Source organism: Carcharhinus amblyrhynchos, unplaced genomic scaffold, assembly GCF_965287045.1.
Source record: "Carcharhinus amblyrhynchos unplaced genomic scaffold, sCarAmb.v2.hapA chromosome_1030, whole genome shotgun sequence".
Lineage (NCBI taxonomy): Eukaryota > Metazoa > Chordata > Chondrichthyes > Carcharhiniformes > Carcharhinidae > Carcharhinus > Carcharhinus amblyrhynchos.
Window position 1 is genome coordinate 1,044 of NW_027650770.1, and position 18,285 is coordinate 19,328.

The following is an 18,285-nucleotide window of genomic DNA, read 5'->3' on the forward strand; positions in this document are numbered from 1 at the left end:
ATTGGCCGTGCTAAATTGCCCCTTAGTGTTAGAGAGACGAGCTGGGGAAAAGGCATGGGATTTTGGGGATAGGGCCTGGGTGTGATTGTGGCTGGTGTGGACTCGATGGCTTCTTCCTGTGCCGGAGAGGTTCTATAATTCTTTAAAATGTTCCGAATTTCCATTAAGTTGAACTTAAAGCTGCCAGGGTGGGATTTGAACCCACGCCGCAGGCCTGTCGTGGCTGTTCGGATGACATTGCTACCGTGTCCCTGTGAGGGAGGAGGGTGGGACCAGAGTTAAGCGTCCAGTTTAGCTCCTCCAGGCAGGCTTGACAAGACCTGATAGGGAAGAGATGAGGCCTGAACCGCAGGCCCCACACCCTGCCACACGCTATCAGGAGCGGCACAGCCTTGGGTGCGGTCACTACCAGCAACCCAGGTTCCAGGGAGACTGCTGTGTGCCTTTCTCCTGCTGAAGGAAAGTGGTTTCAGAGTATTGAAAGCCGCCCTCCGCGCCCCCCCCCTCCCCGCCCCAACCCTTCCCCATCTCCCCCAACTCCAAACGAGCGTCAAGCTGAGGCCTGAGGCCTAGTGAGAAGGGCTGGTTGCTAGGGGCCTCGCGGGCAAGATATATAAAAGTGTGAAGGGAATAGATAGGGTAAGAGGCAGGGATGTTGTTTTTACTGGCAGGAGAAACCAGAACCATGAGGCACAGGAGCAGAATTAGGCCACTCGGCCCATCGAGTCTGTTCCGCCATTCAATCACGGCCTGATATTTTGCTCACCCCCATTCCTCCTGCCTTTTCCCCATAACCTCTCACCCCTTATGAATCAAGAACCTACCTATCTCTGTCTCAAAGGCACTCAGTGGCCTGGCCTCCTTCTGTGGCAAAGAGTTCCACAGATTGGCCACTCTCTGGCGAAAGAAATTCTCCCTCATTTTGGTTCTACAAGGATGTCCCTTCACCCTGAGGCTGTGCCCTTGGATCCTGGTCTCTTCTCCGAATGGGAACATCCTCTCCACGTCCACTCTACCCAGGTCTTTCAGTATTCTGTAAGTTTCAATAAGATCACCCCACCCTCTTATCCTTCTAAGCTCCATTGAGTACAGGCCCAGAGCCCTCAGGCGCTCCTCAAATATCAAACCTTCCACTCCCGGAATCATTTTCGTGAACCTCCTGTGGATCCTTTCCAAGGCCAGCACATCCGTCCTAAGATATGGGACCCATTAAGAGGCAATTCAGCATGGCCAATCCACCGAACCTGCACATCTTTGGAAGCTAAGGGGTAATTTAGCATGGCCAATCCACCTAACCTGCACATCTTTGGACACTAAGGGGCAATTCAGCATGGCCAATCCACCTAACCTACACATCTTTGGATACTAAGGGGCAATTTAGCATGGCCAATCCACCTAACCTGCACATCTTTGGACACTAAGGGGCAATTTAGCATGGCCAATCCACCTAACCTACACATCTTTGGATACTAAGGGGCAATTTAGCATGGCCAATCCACCTAACCTACACATCTTTGGATACTAAGGGGCAATTTAGCATGGCCAATCCACCTAACCTACACATCTTTGGATACTAAGGGGCAATTCAGCATGGCCAATCCACCTAACCTGCACATCTTTGGATACTAAGGGGCAATTTAGCATGGCCAATCCACCTAACCTACACATCTTTGGATACTAAGGGGCAATTCAGCATGGCCAATCCACCTAACCTGCATATCTTTGGACACTAAGGGTCCAGTGTCGGCCTAGATTGCTGTTTTGAGTCTCTGGGGTAAGTAGAATTGAATAACTCTGGAAAATCCCTGCCTTTTCTCTCTCCAGGTTTCAAGCACACAAGAGTTGAGCTCATTGGAGACCCTATTCTACCAACGCGAGATTTAAACCAGGCCCAGTGAGTGAGGGGACAGGCGCAGAAAGGATGGAGACCCTGAGATCGGCGCTGTTGACTATGGTGAGATCTTCAAATCCATCCCATCCAACGGCACGCCCCACTTGCCCAACAACAACTACCCCACCCCCACCTCCCATTCCCTACCTCTCCTGACAGCTGGGGTCATGAGCTCTCTCTGCCATAGCAGAGGTCACTGTGGGTTATTGTGGGGGATGGAATGGGGGGAGATCTGAGATGTGTAGTCCTCGGTGGGGGGGGAGCGGGGAACGAGCGTTCCGGATTAAAGCCCTCTTTGCTCTGGTTGTGTGAGGGGCTGTCGGGTTCCGTGAGACTCCACCGGAAACTCGCCTGGGATCTTCCTTGTCCCAATCTCCCTGCTCAATCCCATGCTCAGCTTCCAGTTCTCCCATTGCCTCCATCATCAAGGGTCTTAATTTCCCACAAGAATATAAGATGCACATCCTCCCCATGTCTGTGTGGGTTTCCGCCAGGTGCTCCAGTCTCCTCCCACAGTCCAAAGATGTGCAGGTTAGGTGGATTGGCCATGCTAAATTGCCCCTTCGTGTCCAAAGATGTGTAGGTTAGGTGGATTGGCCATGCTAAATTGCCCCTTCGTGTCCAAAGATGTGTAGGTTAGGTGGATTGGCCATGCTAAATTGCCCCTTCGTGTCCAAAGATGTGTAGGTTAGGTGGATTGGCCATGCTAAATTGCCCCTTAGTGTCCAAAGATGTGCAGATTAGGTGGATTGGCCGTGCTAAATTGCCCCTTAGTGTCCAAAGATGTGTAGGTTAGATGGATTGGCCATGTTAAATTGACCCTTAGTGCTGGGGGATTGGCAGTGTAAATATTGGGCCTGGGTGGGATTGTGGTCAGTGCAGAGTGCATGGGCCGAACGCCCTCCTCCTGCACTGTAGAGATGTTATGATACTTCTATATTGGAGCAGAATTAGGCCATTCGGCCCATCGAGTCTTCTCCACCATGGGCTGATACGTTTCTCAACCCTATTCTCCCGCCTTTTCCCCGTAACCTTTGACCCCCTCACCAACCGAGAACCGATCTCCCTCTGTCTGGAGTACACTCAGTGACCCGGCCTCCTCTGTGGCAATGAACTCCACGGATTGGAGAACAGGATGTTGCCCTGGTATGGAGGGTATTGGCTCTGAGGAGAGGTTGGAGAAACTTGGTTTGTTCTCAGTGGAACGACGGAGTGGGGGGGGGGGAGACCTGATAGAAGTCTACAAGATTACGAGGGGCAGAGTGGAGAGTCAGAAGCTTTTTCCCCCAGGGTGGAAGAGTCAATGACTCGGGGATATCGGTTTAAGGTGCGTGGGGAGACGTTTCGAGGAGATGTGCGGGGTAAGTTTTGTGACACGGAGGGTGGTCAGTGTCTGGAAGGCGCTGACCGAGGAGATGGTGGGAGCGGGCGCGATAGCGGCACCTAAGGGACAACTGGAGAAATACATGTATAGGATGGGAATGGTAGGATATGCGAACTTTGAGTGGAGGCAGGCATCAAGATCGGCGTAGGCCGAAGGGCCTGTTCCTGTGTTGTATTGTTCCATTCTCACCACCCTCTGGCGAAAGACCTCCCTCCTCACCTCCCTTCTGAAGGGCTGTCCCTCAACTCGGAGGCTGTGCCCTCAGATCCTCGTCTCTCCCACGTCTGGGAACGTCATCCCCACGTCCACTCTATCCAGGCCTCGCAGTATCCTATCAGTTTCAATGAGATACCCCCCCAACCCCATTCTATAAACTCCAACGAGTACAGACCCAGAGTCTTCCTCATACCTCAAGCTCTTCATTCCAGGGATCGTTCTTCTGGACCTCCTCCGGACCCTTCCCAAGGCCGGCACGTCCTTCCTTAGATACGGGGCCCAAAACGGCCCGCAATATTCCAAATGGGGTCTGATCAGAGCCTCAGGAGTACATCCCTACTCTTGTATTCTCGACATGAATGCGAACATTTGCCTTCCTCATGACTCTGAATGGTTGTATATTGGGAGAGGGGGAGTGTGCAGAGGGATCTGGGCGCACCAGTCGCTGGAGGTAAGCGTGCAGGTGCAGCAGGGGGGTAAAGAAGGCAAATGGGATGTTCGTGGTGAGAGGTTTGGGGTACAGGAGCCGGGGATGTGTTGTTGCAGTGATACTTGGAGAGGCCACACCTCGAGTGTTGTGAGCAGTTTTGGTCTCCATTTCTGAGGAGGGATGTTCTCACTCTGGAGGGAGTTCAGCCAAGGTTTACCAGGCTGATCCCGGGGACTGATGTACGAGGAGAGATTGACTCGGTTAGGATTGTTTTCCCTGGAGTTCAGAGGGGGGGGGAATCTCATATAAAATCCGAACAGGTCTAGACAGGGTAGATGCAGGGAGGATGTTCCTGATGGTTGGCGGGAGTCCAAAACCAGGTCTGAGGATTGGGGGTAGACCATTGAGGGACGGAGATGAGGAGACATTTCTTCACCCGGTGTGGAATTCATTCCCACAGGAAGGAGTGGATGCCAAAATATTGGATGTATTTCAGAGGAGGTTGGATATCGCACTTGGGGCGAATGGGGTCAAAGGTTATGGGGGGAGAAGCAAGATTAGGCTCTGGAGTTGGATGATCCGCCATGATGGCAACAAATGGCGGAGCAGGCTCGAAGGGCCAAATGGCCCCCTCCTGCTCCTATCTTTCTGTTTCCACGGACCAACTCAACTTGCAAGTTACCCTTGAGTGAATCCTGAACCGTGACTCCCAAGATCCTTTCTGCTTCAGATTCCTGAATTCTTTTCCCGTTTCGAAAATAGTCGACGCCTCTATTCTTAAGAACATAAGAAATAGGAGCAGGAGTCGGCCATCTCGCCCTTTGAGCCTGCCCCACCATTCAATAAGATCGTGGCTGATCTGAAGTGGATCAGTTCCACTTTCCCGCTTTCTCCCCTTAATTCCCCCGTCTATCAGAAACCTATCTACCCGTGACTTCAATATATTCAGCGAGGTAGCCTCCACCACTTCAACGGGCAGAGAGTTCCAGAGATTCACCACCCTTTGAGTGAAGAAGTTCCTCCTCAACTCTGCTCTAAACTGTGCCCCCCCTTATCTTGAGGCTGTGCCCTCTAGTCCTGCTGTCCTTTCTAAGTGGGAAGAATCTCTCCACCTCTACCCTGTCCATCCCCTTCATTATCTTATACGTCTCTATAAGATCCCCCCTCATCCTTCTAAACTCCAACGAGTACAGACCCAGTCTATTTAGTCTCTCTTCATAGTCCAACCCCCTCATCTCCGGTATCAGCCTAGCGAACCTCCTCTGCACTCCTTCCAAGGCCAATATATCCTTGCGCAAGTGCGGCGACCAAAACTGCACACAGTACTCCAGCTGCGGCCTCACCAGTACTCTTCCAGTATTCTTTCATCAGTATTCTTCCAACCAAAGTGCGTAACCTCACACTTTCTCACGTTGTACTCCATCTGCCTCTCCTTTGCCCAATCCTTTAACCTGTTCAAGTCCTTCTGCAGCTCCTCGCAACTCCTCAATAGAACTCAACGTATCTCACTGCCACCCCCCATACAATTTGTCTCCAGCCCCTTCCATCGGTCTGTTGCCTCGGGGGTAGCGGGGGGACAAAAATGTACATAGCTTTTTTCTTTAAGCTTATTTATCAGTCTACAAGTGAGGCTTATATTAACACTGCAATGAAGTTACTGTGAAAATTCCCTGGTAGCCACACTCCGGCGCCTGTTCGGGTAACACTGAGGGAGAATTTAGCACAGCCCAATGCACCCTAACCAGCACATCTTTGGACACTCAGGGACGATTTAGCACAGCCAATCCCCCTAACCTGCACATCCTTGGACACTAAGGGGCAATTTAGCATGGCCAATCCACCTAACCTACAACATCCTTGGACACTAAGGGACAATTTAGCATGGCCAATCCACCTAACCTGCACATCTTTGGACATTTCGGGGCCATTTAGCACGGCCAATGCATGTAACCAGCACGTCTTTCAGACTATGGGAAGAAATCGGAGCACCCAGAGGAAACCCACGCAGACACGGGGAGAATGTGCAGACTCCGCACAGACAGCGACCCGAGCCGGGAACCGAACCCGGGTCCCTGGCGCTGTGAGGCAGCAGCGCTAACCCACTGTACCAGGGTTCCACCTCGGGTCAGTTTTTTCTTTTGATGAGTTTAACCTTCCTTTGACCCCCCCCACAACAGCAGGGAGATAAAGTGACCGGCAAGTCTATTTATCGACGGCAACATGACCTGGACGAGGGAGCGAGCGGAGAGATGGCGAAGATGGAAGAGGAAGAGATGAGGGAACCTGCGACGACGAGCGAGATGGTCGGCCTGATCTTGCAGAAGGCCCCGGGGCGAAAGAAAGCTTTGATCTACTTGGTGTTGGTGTCCCTGTTCCTCCTGATCATTGGTAAGTGGTTCCAGCCTCACGCTCTTTAAGAAGGCGGGAATGAGCCTCTCGCTCAGCCCTGTGACCTCCCCCACCCCACAGCCCCCGCTGTATCTCAGGGAAGATGATAGACCAGGGAAACGTGGTGGATGCCGTTTATATGGACTTCAACAAACCCTTTGACAAGGCAGGCTGGTACGGACGTCACACGGGGTCAAAGGAGAGTTGGCAAGACGGGCACAAAACTGGCTTGGGCATAAGAGACAGAGGGTAGCAGTAGAGGGGTGAGTTTCTGAATGGAAGGCTGCGACGAGCGGTGTTTCACAGAGACTTTATCATTTGTAATATATATGAACGATTTGGAGGAAAATGGTCTGATGAGTAAGTTCGCAGACGACACAAAAATTGTTGGAGTTGTGTGGATAATGAAGAAGATTGATGAGGATACATAAGAAATAGGAGCAGGAGTCGGCCATCCAGCCCCTCGAGCCTGCCCCGCCATTCAATAAGATCATGTCTGATCTGAAGTGGATCAGTTCCACTTTCCCGCTTTCTCCCCTTAATTCCCCTGTTTATCAGAAACCTATCGACCCGTGACTTCAATATATTCAGCGAGGCAGCCTCCACCACTTCAACGGGCAGAGAATTCCAGAGATTCACCACCCTTTGAGTGAAGAAGTTCCTCCTCAACTCCGTTCTAAACTGCACCCCCCTTATCTTGAGGCTGTGCCCTCTAGTCCTGCTGTCCTTTCTAAGCGGGAAGAATCTCTCTACCTCTACCCTATCCATCCCCTTCATTATCTTATACGTCTCTATAAGATCCCCCCTCACCCTTCTGAACTCCAACGAGTACAGACCCAGTCTATTGGGTCTCTCTTCGTAGTCCAACCCCCTCATCTCCGGTGTCAGCCGAGTGAACCTCCTCTGCACTCCCTCCAAGGCCAAAATATCCCTGCGCAAGTGCGGTGACCAAAACTGCACACAGTACTCCAGCTGCGGCCTCACCAATGCCCTATACAGCTGCAGCAAGACCTCCCTACTTTTATATTCAATCCCCCTCGCTATGAAGGCCAGCATCCCATTCGCCTTCCTGACCACCTGCTGCACCTGCAGGCTGGGTTTTTGTGACTCATGCACAAGGACCCCCAGGTCCCTCTGCACCGTAGCATGCTGCAGCTTTTTAAATAATAATCCCTCCCACTATTATTTCTTCCAAAGTGGACAACCTCACACTTGCTAACATACAGCAGGATATAGATCAGTTGGAGACTCGGGCAGATGGAGTTTAATCCAGGTGAATGTGAGATGGTGTGGAAGGCCTAATGCATGTTGAAATTAGACAGTGAATGGTAGAACTCTTGATGGGAAGAGGGATCTGGGCGTACATGTCCGCTGATGACTAAAAGCGGCAATGCAGGTGGATAAGGTAGTCAAGAAAGCATAGGGCGTGTTTGCCTTCATCAGAGTTGGCGAGTCATGCTGTAGCTTTACAGAACCTTAGCTAGGCCTCACTTAGAATATCGTGTACAATTCTGGTCACCCACACTCCCAGAAGGATGTGGTTGCTTCAGAGAGGATGTTGCCTGGTCTGGAGGGTATTAGTTACCAGGAGAGTTTGGCGGAACTCGGTTTGTTCTCACTGGAATGATGGAGGTTGAGGGGGAGATTTACAAGACGATGAGGGTTGAGGGGGAGATTTACAAGACGATGAGGGTTGAGGGGGAGATTTACAAGACGATGAGGGTTGAGGGGGAGATTTACAAGACGATGAGGGTTATGGACTCAGTGGACGGTCAGAAGCTGTTTCCCCAGGGTGGAAGAGTCAAGAACTCGGGGGAGGGAGGTTGAAGGGGAGAAGTTGAGAGGAGGTGTGCGGGGTAAGTCCTTTTGTTCTGACGCAGAAGGGGTGGTGAGTGGCTGGAAGGCGCTGCCCGGGGAGGTGGGGGAAGCGGGTACGATGGTGGCATTTAAGGGGCAACGAGACGGATATGTGAGTAGGGATGCCCCCCCCCCCCCCAGGTCACGGGATGGCGACCCCAGCCTCCCCACACCAATGACCCCCCACCAACCCACCCACCACCCTCTCTCAGTCCAACGGAGAGTGGGGAGATTTTAGGGGGGGGGGGGGCGCGGTATTTACAATGTTAACCACATTGGGGGGTAAGTATGGAAGATTTCCATCCCAAAAGGGAGAGGCGATGGGCCGAGTGGTATTATCGTGAGACTGTTAATCCAGGAAACCCAGCTAATGTTCTGGGGGACCCGGGTTCGAATCTCCGCCACGGCAGATGATGGAATTTGAACTCAATCAAAAAAAATCTGGGATTAAGAATCTACTGATGACCCATCGTCGGAAAAACCCACCTGGTTCCCTTTAGAGAAGGAAATCTGCCGTCCTTACCCCGGTCTGGCCTACATGTGATTCCAGAGCCACAGCTAGGGGGAGTGGGGGAGAATGTGGGACTCGCTCCCACGGCGGGGGAGTGACTGAGGTTAAAAAAAAGTGTGGAAAGGGTGGAGCGAGGCTGGATGAACGTGGGGAGACAGGAAGTTTGCGGAATGGGGGAGGGAGGAGGAAGTCGAATGGAACGTGGGGGAGAGCCAGGGACACATTGAGAGAAGTTCCCTCCTCGGATAATCGCTGTCCTCCTTTCTCCAGCGTTCATCCTTGGCTACGTCAGCTCTCGGAGCAGCTGTCCGTCATGCACGGTGGACAAGATGGTGGACTTCCAGAAGCAGGACATGTGTGACTACGGGCAGGGAGTAGACACGGGCTCGGAGGTCGCGCTGTACTGGGGAGACCTCAAAGCCATGCTGAAGAAATATATCAACGGCCCGACCATCGCGGACACCGCCAGGTTAGTCTCGTAACCGGAATCCCGGCCAATCCCACTCCGCAGAAACAGGCCATCGTGTCCATTCTCGTGTTTAAGGTCACAACCTCACTCTCACACACACACACACACACGCTCGCGCTCACACACACTCACTCTCACACACACGCACTCGTGCGCACACACACTCACTCTCACACACAAACACATATACGCACTCGTGTGCATGCACTCACACACTCACTCACACACACACACTTACAATCACTCACTCACACACACACACACATACACACACGCACTCACACACTCACTCACACACACACACTTACAATCACTCACTCACACACACACACACATACACACACGCACTCACACACTCACTCACACACACACACTTACAATCACTCACACACACACACACATACACACACGCACTCACACACTCACTCACACACACACACTTACAATCACTCACTCACACACACACACACATACACACACGCACTCACACACTCACTCACACACACACACTTACAATCACTCACACACACACACACATACACACACGCACTCACACACTCACTCACACACACACACTTACAATCACTCACACACACACATACACACACGCACTCACACACTCACTCACTCACACACACACTTACAATCACTCACACACACACACACATACACACACGCACTCACACACTCACTCACACACACACACTTACAATCACTCACTCACACACACACACACACGCACTCACACACTCACTCACACACACACACTTACAATCACTCACACACACACACACATACACACATGCACTCACACACTCACTCACACACACACACTTACAATCACTCACACACACACACACACACACACACACACATGCACTCACACACTCACTCACAGACACACACTTACAATCACTCACACACACACACACACACACACACACATGCACTCACACACTCACTCACAGACACACACTTACAATCACTCACACACACACACACATATACACACACGCACTCACACACTCACTCACTCACACACACACAATCACTCACACACACACATACACACACGCACTCACACACTCACTCACTCACACACACACTTACAATCACTCACACACACACACACACACACATACACACACGCACTCACTCACTCACACACACTTACAATCACTCACACACTCTCACACTCACTCACGCGCACACACTCACTCACTCACTCACACACACACACTCTCATACTCACGCACGCGCACACACTCAGGCGTACACACACTCTCACACACACACACTCTGTCTCTCACACTCACGCACACTCACGCTCACACTCACACTCTCGCACACACACACACAAATACATCCACTCCATTTCCCCCCTTTGTCAATGGGAAGGCTCTGGCCTCGTGGTATTATCACTAGACTATTAATCTGGAAAATCAGCTAATGTTCTGGGGGACCTGGGTTCGAATCCCGCCACAGCAGGTGGTGGAATTTGAATTCAATAAAAAAAATCTGGAATTAAGAATCTACTGATGACCCATTGTCGGAAAAACCCATCTGGTTCCCTTTAGGGAAGGAAATCTGCCGTCCTTACCCCGGTCTGGCCTACATGTGACTCCAGAGAGACAGCCAATGTGGTTGACTCTCACCTTTGGATGGCACAGTGGGTTAGCACGGCTGCTTCACAGCTCCAGGGACCCGGGTTCGATTCCCCGGCTGGGGTCACTGTCTGTGTGGAGTCTGCACATTCTCCCCGTGTCTGCGTGGGTTTCCTCCCACAGTCCAAAGATGTGTGGGTGAGGTTGATTGGCCGTGCTAAGAAATTGCCCCTGAGTGTCCAGGGATGTGTAGGTTAGAGGGGATTAGTGGGTATAATGTGTAGGGATATGGAGGTAGGGCCTGGGTGGGATTGCGTTCGGTGCAGACTCGATGGGCCGAATGGCCTTTTCCGACAGTCAGGTTTCGATGATTTCTACAAAAACACTTTGATCTTCATGAAGAATAAAAGAGAAATTAGTTACGGGTGTTGGCAGCCCTGTGTTGCCCTGGGAGCAGTCCTCCTTCCACTTAATACATGGCTTCCAGGTGTCTTCTGCCCCAGAGAGACAGAGGACTCCACCCTCTGGGGCGACCACCCACTCTTGGTCCCCATTGCTGCCTCAAGCCGGGGAACCCCTCTTCTTTGACAGAGACAAGCATCACTCACTCAATTCACAACGCCCCCAGGATATCCCCCCAACCCTCACACCGCACTGAATTGTGTTCTGAGGGTTGCTACGTTTCGTTTCAGTCTCTACATTCTCTCTCTCCCTTCGTACAAACACTCCAAGGATTCGGAACACTGACTCTGTTGCTGAGTTTTCCCAGTCCCACATTCTCCCCCACTCCCCCCGTGGGAGCGAGTCCCACATTCTCCCCCAGTCCCCCCGTGGGATCGAGTCCCACATTCTCCCCCACTCCCCCCGTGGGAGCAAGTCCCACATTCTCCCCCAGTCCCCCCGTGGGATCGAGTCCCACATTCTCCCCCACTCCCCCCGTGGGAGCGAGTCCCACACTCTCCCCACTCCTTGTGGGGGCAAGTCCCACATTCTCCCCCAGCTCCTCTGGACAAAGGCCTTCCTCCCCATGTCCCCAGTTGGGTTTATGAGTGACTGTCTCACATTTCTACCCTCTTGTCCTCGTCTCCCCAGAAAGTGGAGACATTCTCAGTCCACCGACACTGCCCTCACCTTGAAGAACCTCAGAACTCACACTACCCGTGTTTCAGTGCCGTGAACCCAAACCCCTACGCAAAAAAATGCCCCAATTCAGAGGGAGGGAAGGCCACTCAGCCCTTCCAGGTCATGGCCACCCTGACCAAGGCGGTCAGTGATCATCTCCAACAGGCAAGAACCTAACCACCGTGCATTGACATCCCTCCCACTGTCAACACCCTGGGGGTTGCCGTTGACCAGAAACTGAACTGGGAGTCAGCCGTACCGTGGCTTCCAGAGAAGGTCGGAGGCTGGGAATACTGCGGAGAGGAACTCACCTCCTGACTCCTCCGAGTCCACCATCTACAAGGACACAAGTCAGGAGTGCGATGGAACACTCCCCGCTTGTCGGGATGGGTACGGCTCCCAACAACAACTCAAGAAACGTGACACCATCCAGGACAAAGCAGCTCGATTGGCACCCCATCCACAAACACCCACTCCCTCCACCACCCACACAGCCGTGTGTACCGTCCACAAGATGCACCAGAGGGTGAATCTTGAGAAGGCATTGAATATAAGAACATAAGAAATAGGAGCAGGAGTAGGCCATCCAGCCCTTCGAGCCTGCCCCGCCATTCAATAAGATCATGGCTGATCTGTCGTGGCTCAGTTCCACATTCCCGCCCTCTCCCCATAACCCTTAATCCCCTCTCTTATCAAAAACCCATCAACCCGCTTCTTAAAAATATTTAGCGAGGCAGCCTCCACCACTTCAACGGACAGAGAATTCCAGAGATTCACCACCCTTTGAGTGAAGAAGTTCCTCCTCAACTCCGTTCTAAACCGCGCCCCCTTTATCTTGAGGCTATGCCCCCTAGTCCTACTGTCCTTTCTGAGCGGGAAGAGTCTCTCCACCTCTATCCTATCCATCCCATTCATCATCTTATACGTCTCAATGAGATCTCCCCTCATTCTTCTAAACTCTAACGAGTACAAGCCTAGTTTATTCAGCCTCTCCTCATAGCTCAACCCCCTCAACTCCGGTATCAGCCTAGTAAACCTCCTCTGCACTCCCTCCAAGGCCAAAATATCCTTGCGTTAGTACGGCGACCAAAACTGCACACAGTACTCCAGCTGAGTATACAAAAAGATGACTCGAATACAAGAGCAGGGATGTACTTCTGAGGCTGGATCAGGCTCTGGTCAGACCCCATGTGGAGCAGTTTTGGGTCCCTGTATCTAAGGAAGGATGTGCCGGCCTTGGAAAGGGTCCAGAGGAGGTTCACAAGAACGATCCCTGGAATGAAGAGCTTGTCGTATGAGGAACGGTTGAGGACTCTGGGTCTGTACTCGATGGAGTTGAGAAGGGGGGATCTTATTGAAACTTACAGGATACTGCGAGGCCCTGGATAGAGCAGACGTGGAGAGGACGTTTCCACCAGTGGGAAAAACTAGAACCAGAGAGGGCACAACCTCAGGGTAAAGGGACGATCCTTTAAAACAGAGATGGGGAGGGATTTCTCCAGTGGGGAATCTGTGGAACGGCAGAGGAGGCCGGGTCATGAGTGGTCAGAGACAGAGAGGTTCTTGATTAATAAGGGGATCAGGGGGAAAAGGCAGGAGAACGGGGGTGAGAAAAATATCTTTGAATGGCAGGGCACCCTTGATGAGCCGAGTGGTCTAATTCTGACCCAATGTCTGATGGGCGAAACTCAGCACAACTAACTGGGTGAAAACTCTGTCCTGTTGCAGGATGATGAGTGAGCAACCCCACCCAGCAGGATCCCAGAGACTGCACGAGCTGACCAAGATGATCCACAGGAAGTTCAAGAGCTACAGTCTCAACCACGTCTGGGCGGACTCGCACTACGTCACACTCCCCTTCCCAAACAGGTTGGTGCAGGCGTCAATGAGTGAGTGTACCCCCCCCCTCACTGTAACACTCCCTGATATACCCCACACCCCCCCTCACTGTAACACTCTCTGATATACCCCACACCCCCCCCTCACTGTAACACTCTCTGATATACCCCACACCCCCCCTCACTGTAACACTCCCTGATATACCCCACACCCCCCCTCACTGTAACACTCTCTGATATACCCCACACCCCCCCCTCACTGTAACACTCCCTGATATACCCCACACCCCCCCTCACTGTAACACTCTCTGATATACCCCACACCCCCCCTCACTGTAACACTCCCTGATATACCCCACACCCCCCCTCACTGTAACACTCCCTGATATACCCCACACCCCCCCTCACTGTAACACTCCCTGATATACCCCACACCCCCCCTCACTGTAACACTCTCTGATATACCCCACACCCCCCCCTCACTGTAACACTCTCTGATATACCCCACACCCCCCTCACTGTAACACTCTCTGATATACCCCACACCCCCCCTCACTGTAACACTCTCTGATATACCCCACACCCCCCTCACTGTAACACTCCCTGATATACCCCACACCCCCCCTCACTGTAACACTCTCTGATATACCCCACACCCCCTCACTGTAACACTCTCTGATATACCCCACACCCCCCCTCACTGTAACACTCTCTGATATACCCCACACCCCCCCCTCACTGTAACACTCTCTGATATACCCCACACCCCCGCTCACTGTAACACTCTCTGATATACCCCACACCCCCCTCACTGTAACACTCTCTGATATACCCCACACCCCTCTCACTGTAACACTCTCTGATATACCCCACACCCCCCTCACTGTAACACTCTCTGATATACCCCACACCCCCCTCACTGTAATACTCTCTGATATACCCCACACACCCTCACTGTAACACTCTCTGATATACCCCACACCCCCTCACTGTAACACTCTCTGATATACCCCACACACCCCTCACTGTAACACTCTCTGATATACCCCACACCCCCCCTCACTGTAACACTCTCTGATATACCCCACACACCCCCTCACTGTAACACTCTCTGATATACCCCACACACCCCCTCACTGTAACACTCTCTGATATACCCCACACCCCCCCCTCACTGTAACACTCTCTGATATACCCCACACCCCCTCACTGTAACACTCTCTGATATACCCCACACCCCCTCACTGTAACACTCTCTGATATACCCCACACCCCCCTCACTGTAACACTCTCTGATATACCCCACACCCCCTCACTGTAACACTCTCTGATATACCCCACACCCCCTCACTGTAACACTCTCTGATATACCCCACCCCCCCTCACTGTAACACTCTCTGATATACCCCATACCCCCCCTCACTGTAACACTCTCTGATATACCCCACACCCCCCTCACTGTAACACTCTCTGATATACCCCACACCCCCCCCTCACTGTAACACTCTCTGATATACCCCACACCCCCCCCTCACTGTAACACTCTCTGATATACCCCACACCCCCCCCTCACTGTAACACTCCCTGATATACCCCACACCCCCCCTCACTGTAACACTCTCTGATATACCCCACACCCCCCCTCACTGTAACACTCCCTGATATACCCCACACCCCCCCTCACTGTAACACTCTCTGATATACCCCACACCCCCCTCACTGTAACACTCTCTGATATACCCCACACCCCCCTCACTGTAACACTCTCTGATATACCCCACACCCCCCTCACTGTAACACTCTCTGATATATCCCACACCCCCCCCTCACTGTAACACTCTCTGATATACCCCACACCCCCCCTCACTGTAACACTCTCTGCTATACACCACACCCCCCTCACTGTAACACTCTCTGATATACCCCACACCCCCCTCACTGTAACACTCTCTGATATACCCCACACCCCCCCCTCACTGTAACACTCTCTGATATACCCCACACCCCCCTCACTGTAACACTCTCTGATATACCCCACACCCCCCTCACTGTAACACTCTCTGATATACCCCACACCCCCTCACTGTAACACTCTCTGATATACCCCACACCCCCCCTCACTGTAACACTCTCTGATATACCCCACACCCCCCTCACTGTAACACTCTCTGATATACCCCACACCCCCCCCTCACTGTAACACTCTCTGATATACCCCACACCCCCCTCACTGTAACACTCTCTGATATACCCCACACACACCCCCCCCTCACTGTAACACTCTCTGATATACCCCACACCCCCCCCTCACTGTAACACTCTCTGATATACCCCACACCCCCCTCACTGTAACACTCTCTGATATACCCCACACACACCCCCCCCTCACTGTAACACTCTCTGATATACCCCACACACACCCCCCCCTCACTGTAACACTCTCTGATATACCCCACACCCCCTCACTGTAACACTGTCTGATATACCCCACACACCCCTCACTGTAACACTCTCTGATATACCCCACACACCCCTCACTGTAACACTCTCTGATATACCCCACACCCCCCCTCACTGTAACACTCTCTGATATACCCCACACCCCCCCTCACTGTAACACTCTCTGATATACCCCACACCCTCCCTCACTGTAACACTCTCTGATATACCCCCCACCCCCCCCCTCACTGTAACACTCTCTGATATACCCCACACTCCCCTCACTGTAACACTCTCTGATATACCCCACACCCCCTCACTGTAACACTCTCTGATATACCCCACACCCCCCTCACTCTAACACTCTCTGATATACCCCACACTCCCCTCACTGTAACACTCTCTGATATACCCCACACCCCCCCTCACTGTAACACTCTCTGATATACCCCACACCCCCCCTCACTGTAACACTCTCTGATATACCCCACACCCTCCCCTCACTGTAACACTCTCTGATATACCCCACACCCCCCCCTCACTGTAACACTCTCTGATATACCCCACACCCCCCCTCACTGTAACACTCTCTGATATACCCCACACACCCCCCCTCACTGTAACACTCTCTGATATACCCCACACCCCCCTCACTGTAACACTCTCTGATATACCCCACACCCCCCTCACTGTAACACTCTCTGATATACCCCACACCCCCTCACTGTAACACTCTCTGATATACCCCCCACCCCCCTCACTGTAACACTCTCTGATATACCCCACACCCCCCTCACTGTAACACTCTCTGATATACCCCACACCCCCTCTTCTCTCTCCCACTTTCTCGAATCACCTCTTGAATCTCCCTCTCCTCCAAAGGGGAGACTCTCCATGTCTTGGAGATTTTTCATCCCTCGGACACAGCGCTTGTCAGCTTTCCGTGCCCCCTGCAATGCTTTTCACCTTCTTCCCGAACTGTGGAACCGCAGGACGATATTCCATCGAGCACCAGAGACAGGAACATAAGAAATAGGAGCAGGAGTCGGCCATCTAGCCCCTCGAGCCTGCCCCGCCATTCAATAAGATCATGGCTGATCTGAAGTGGATCAGTTCCACTTTCCCGCTTTCTCCCCTTAATTCCCCTGTCTATCAGAAACCTATCCACCCGTGACTTCAATATATTCAGCGAGGCAGCCTCCACCACTTCAACGGGCAGAGAATTCCAGAGATTCACCACCCTTTGAGTGAAGAAGTTCCTCCTCAACTCCGATCTAAACTGTCCCCCCCCCTTATCTTGAGGCTGTGCCCTCTAGTCCTGCTGTCCTTTCTAAGCGGGAAGAATCTCTCTACCTCTATCCTATCCATCCCCTTTATTATCTTATACGTCTCTATAAGATCCCCCCCTCATCCTTCTAAACTCCAACGGGTACAGGCCCAGTCTATTCAGCCTCTCTTCATAGAGCAGTGTCTGAGACAGTCCAGTGGTGGAACAATGAATTCTGACCTCTGATTCCGACTGTAGGTCTTACCCGAGTTTCCTGCGGCTGGTGAATACCAACGGGACATCCCGTGAGGAAATCCAACTCGATGCCAGCGCCTACCTCGCTTACAGCCCAAAGGATACCGTCACGGTGAGTGTCGAGGGAGCTTTACTCTGTATCTAACCCCGTGCTGTACCTGTCCTGGGAGTGTTTGATGGGGGACAGTGTAGAGGGAGCTTTACTCTGTATCTAACCCCATGCTGTACCTGTCCTGGGAGTGTTTGATGGGGGGACAGTGTAGAGGGAGCTTTACTCTGTATCTAACCCCGTGCTGTACCTGTCCTGGGAGTGTTTGATGGGGGGACAGTGTAGAGGGAGCTTTACTCTGTATCTAACCCCGTGCTGTACCTGTCCTGGGAGTGTTTGATGGGGGGGACAGTGTAGAGAGAGCTTTACTCTGTATCTAACCCCGTGCTGTACCTGTCCTGGGAGTGTTTGATGGGGGGACAGTGTAGAGGGAGCTTTACTCCGTATCTAACCCCGTGCTGCACCTGTCCTGGGAGTGTTTGATGGGGGGGACAGTGTAGAGAGAGCTTTACTCTGTATCTAACCCCGTGCTGTACCTGTCCTGGGAGTGTTTGATGATGGGACA

The 18,285-nt window shown here is 52.3% G+C and overlaps 1 protein-coding gene across 1 annotated transcript in view; it reads left to right on the forward strand.

The window, feature by feature from the left end:
• Nucleotides 1-1,830: 1,830 nt before the first annotated feature.
• Nucleotides 1,831-18,285, forward strand: part of tfr2 (transferrin receptor 2) — a gene marked incomplete at its 3' end in the record, with an annotated part of 41,678 nt that continues 25,223 nt past the window's right edge. Inside the window, exons 1-5 of the mRNA XM_080184913.1 lie at nt 1,831-1,954; nt 6,099-6,309; nt 8,948-9,146; nt 13,601-13,741; nt 17,675-17,783. Coding sequence (XP_080041039.1) covers nt 1,922-1,954; nt 6,099-6,309; nt 8,948-9,146; nt 13,601-13,741; nt 17,675-17,783 — 693 coding nt within the window. The remainder of the gene's footprint in view (nt 1,955-6,098; nt 6,310-8,947; nt 9,147-13,600; nt 13,742-17,674; nt 17,784-18,285) is intronic.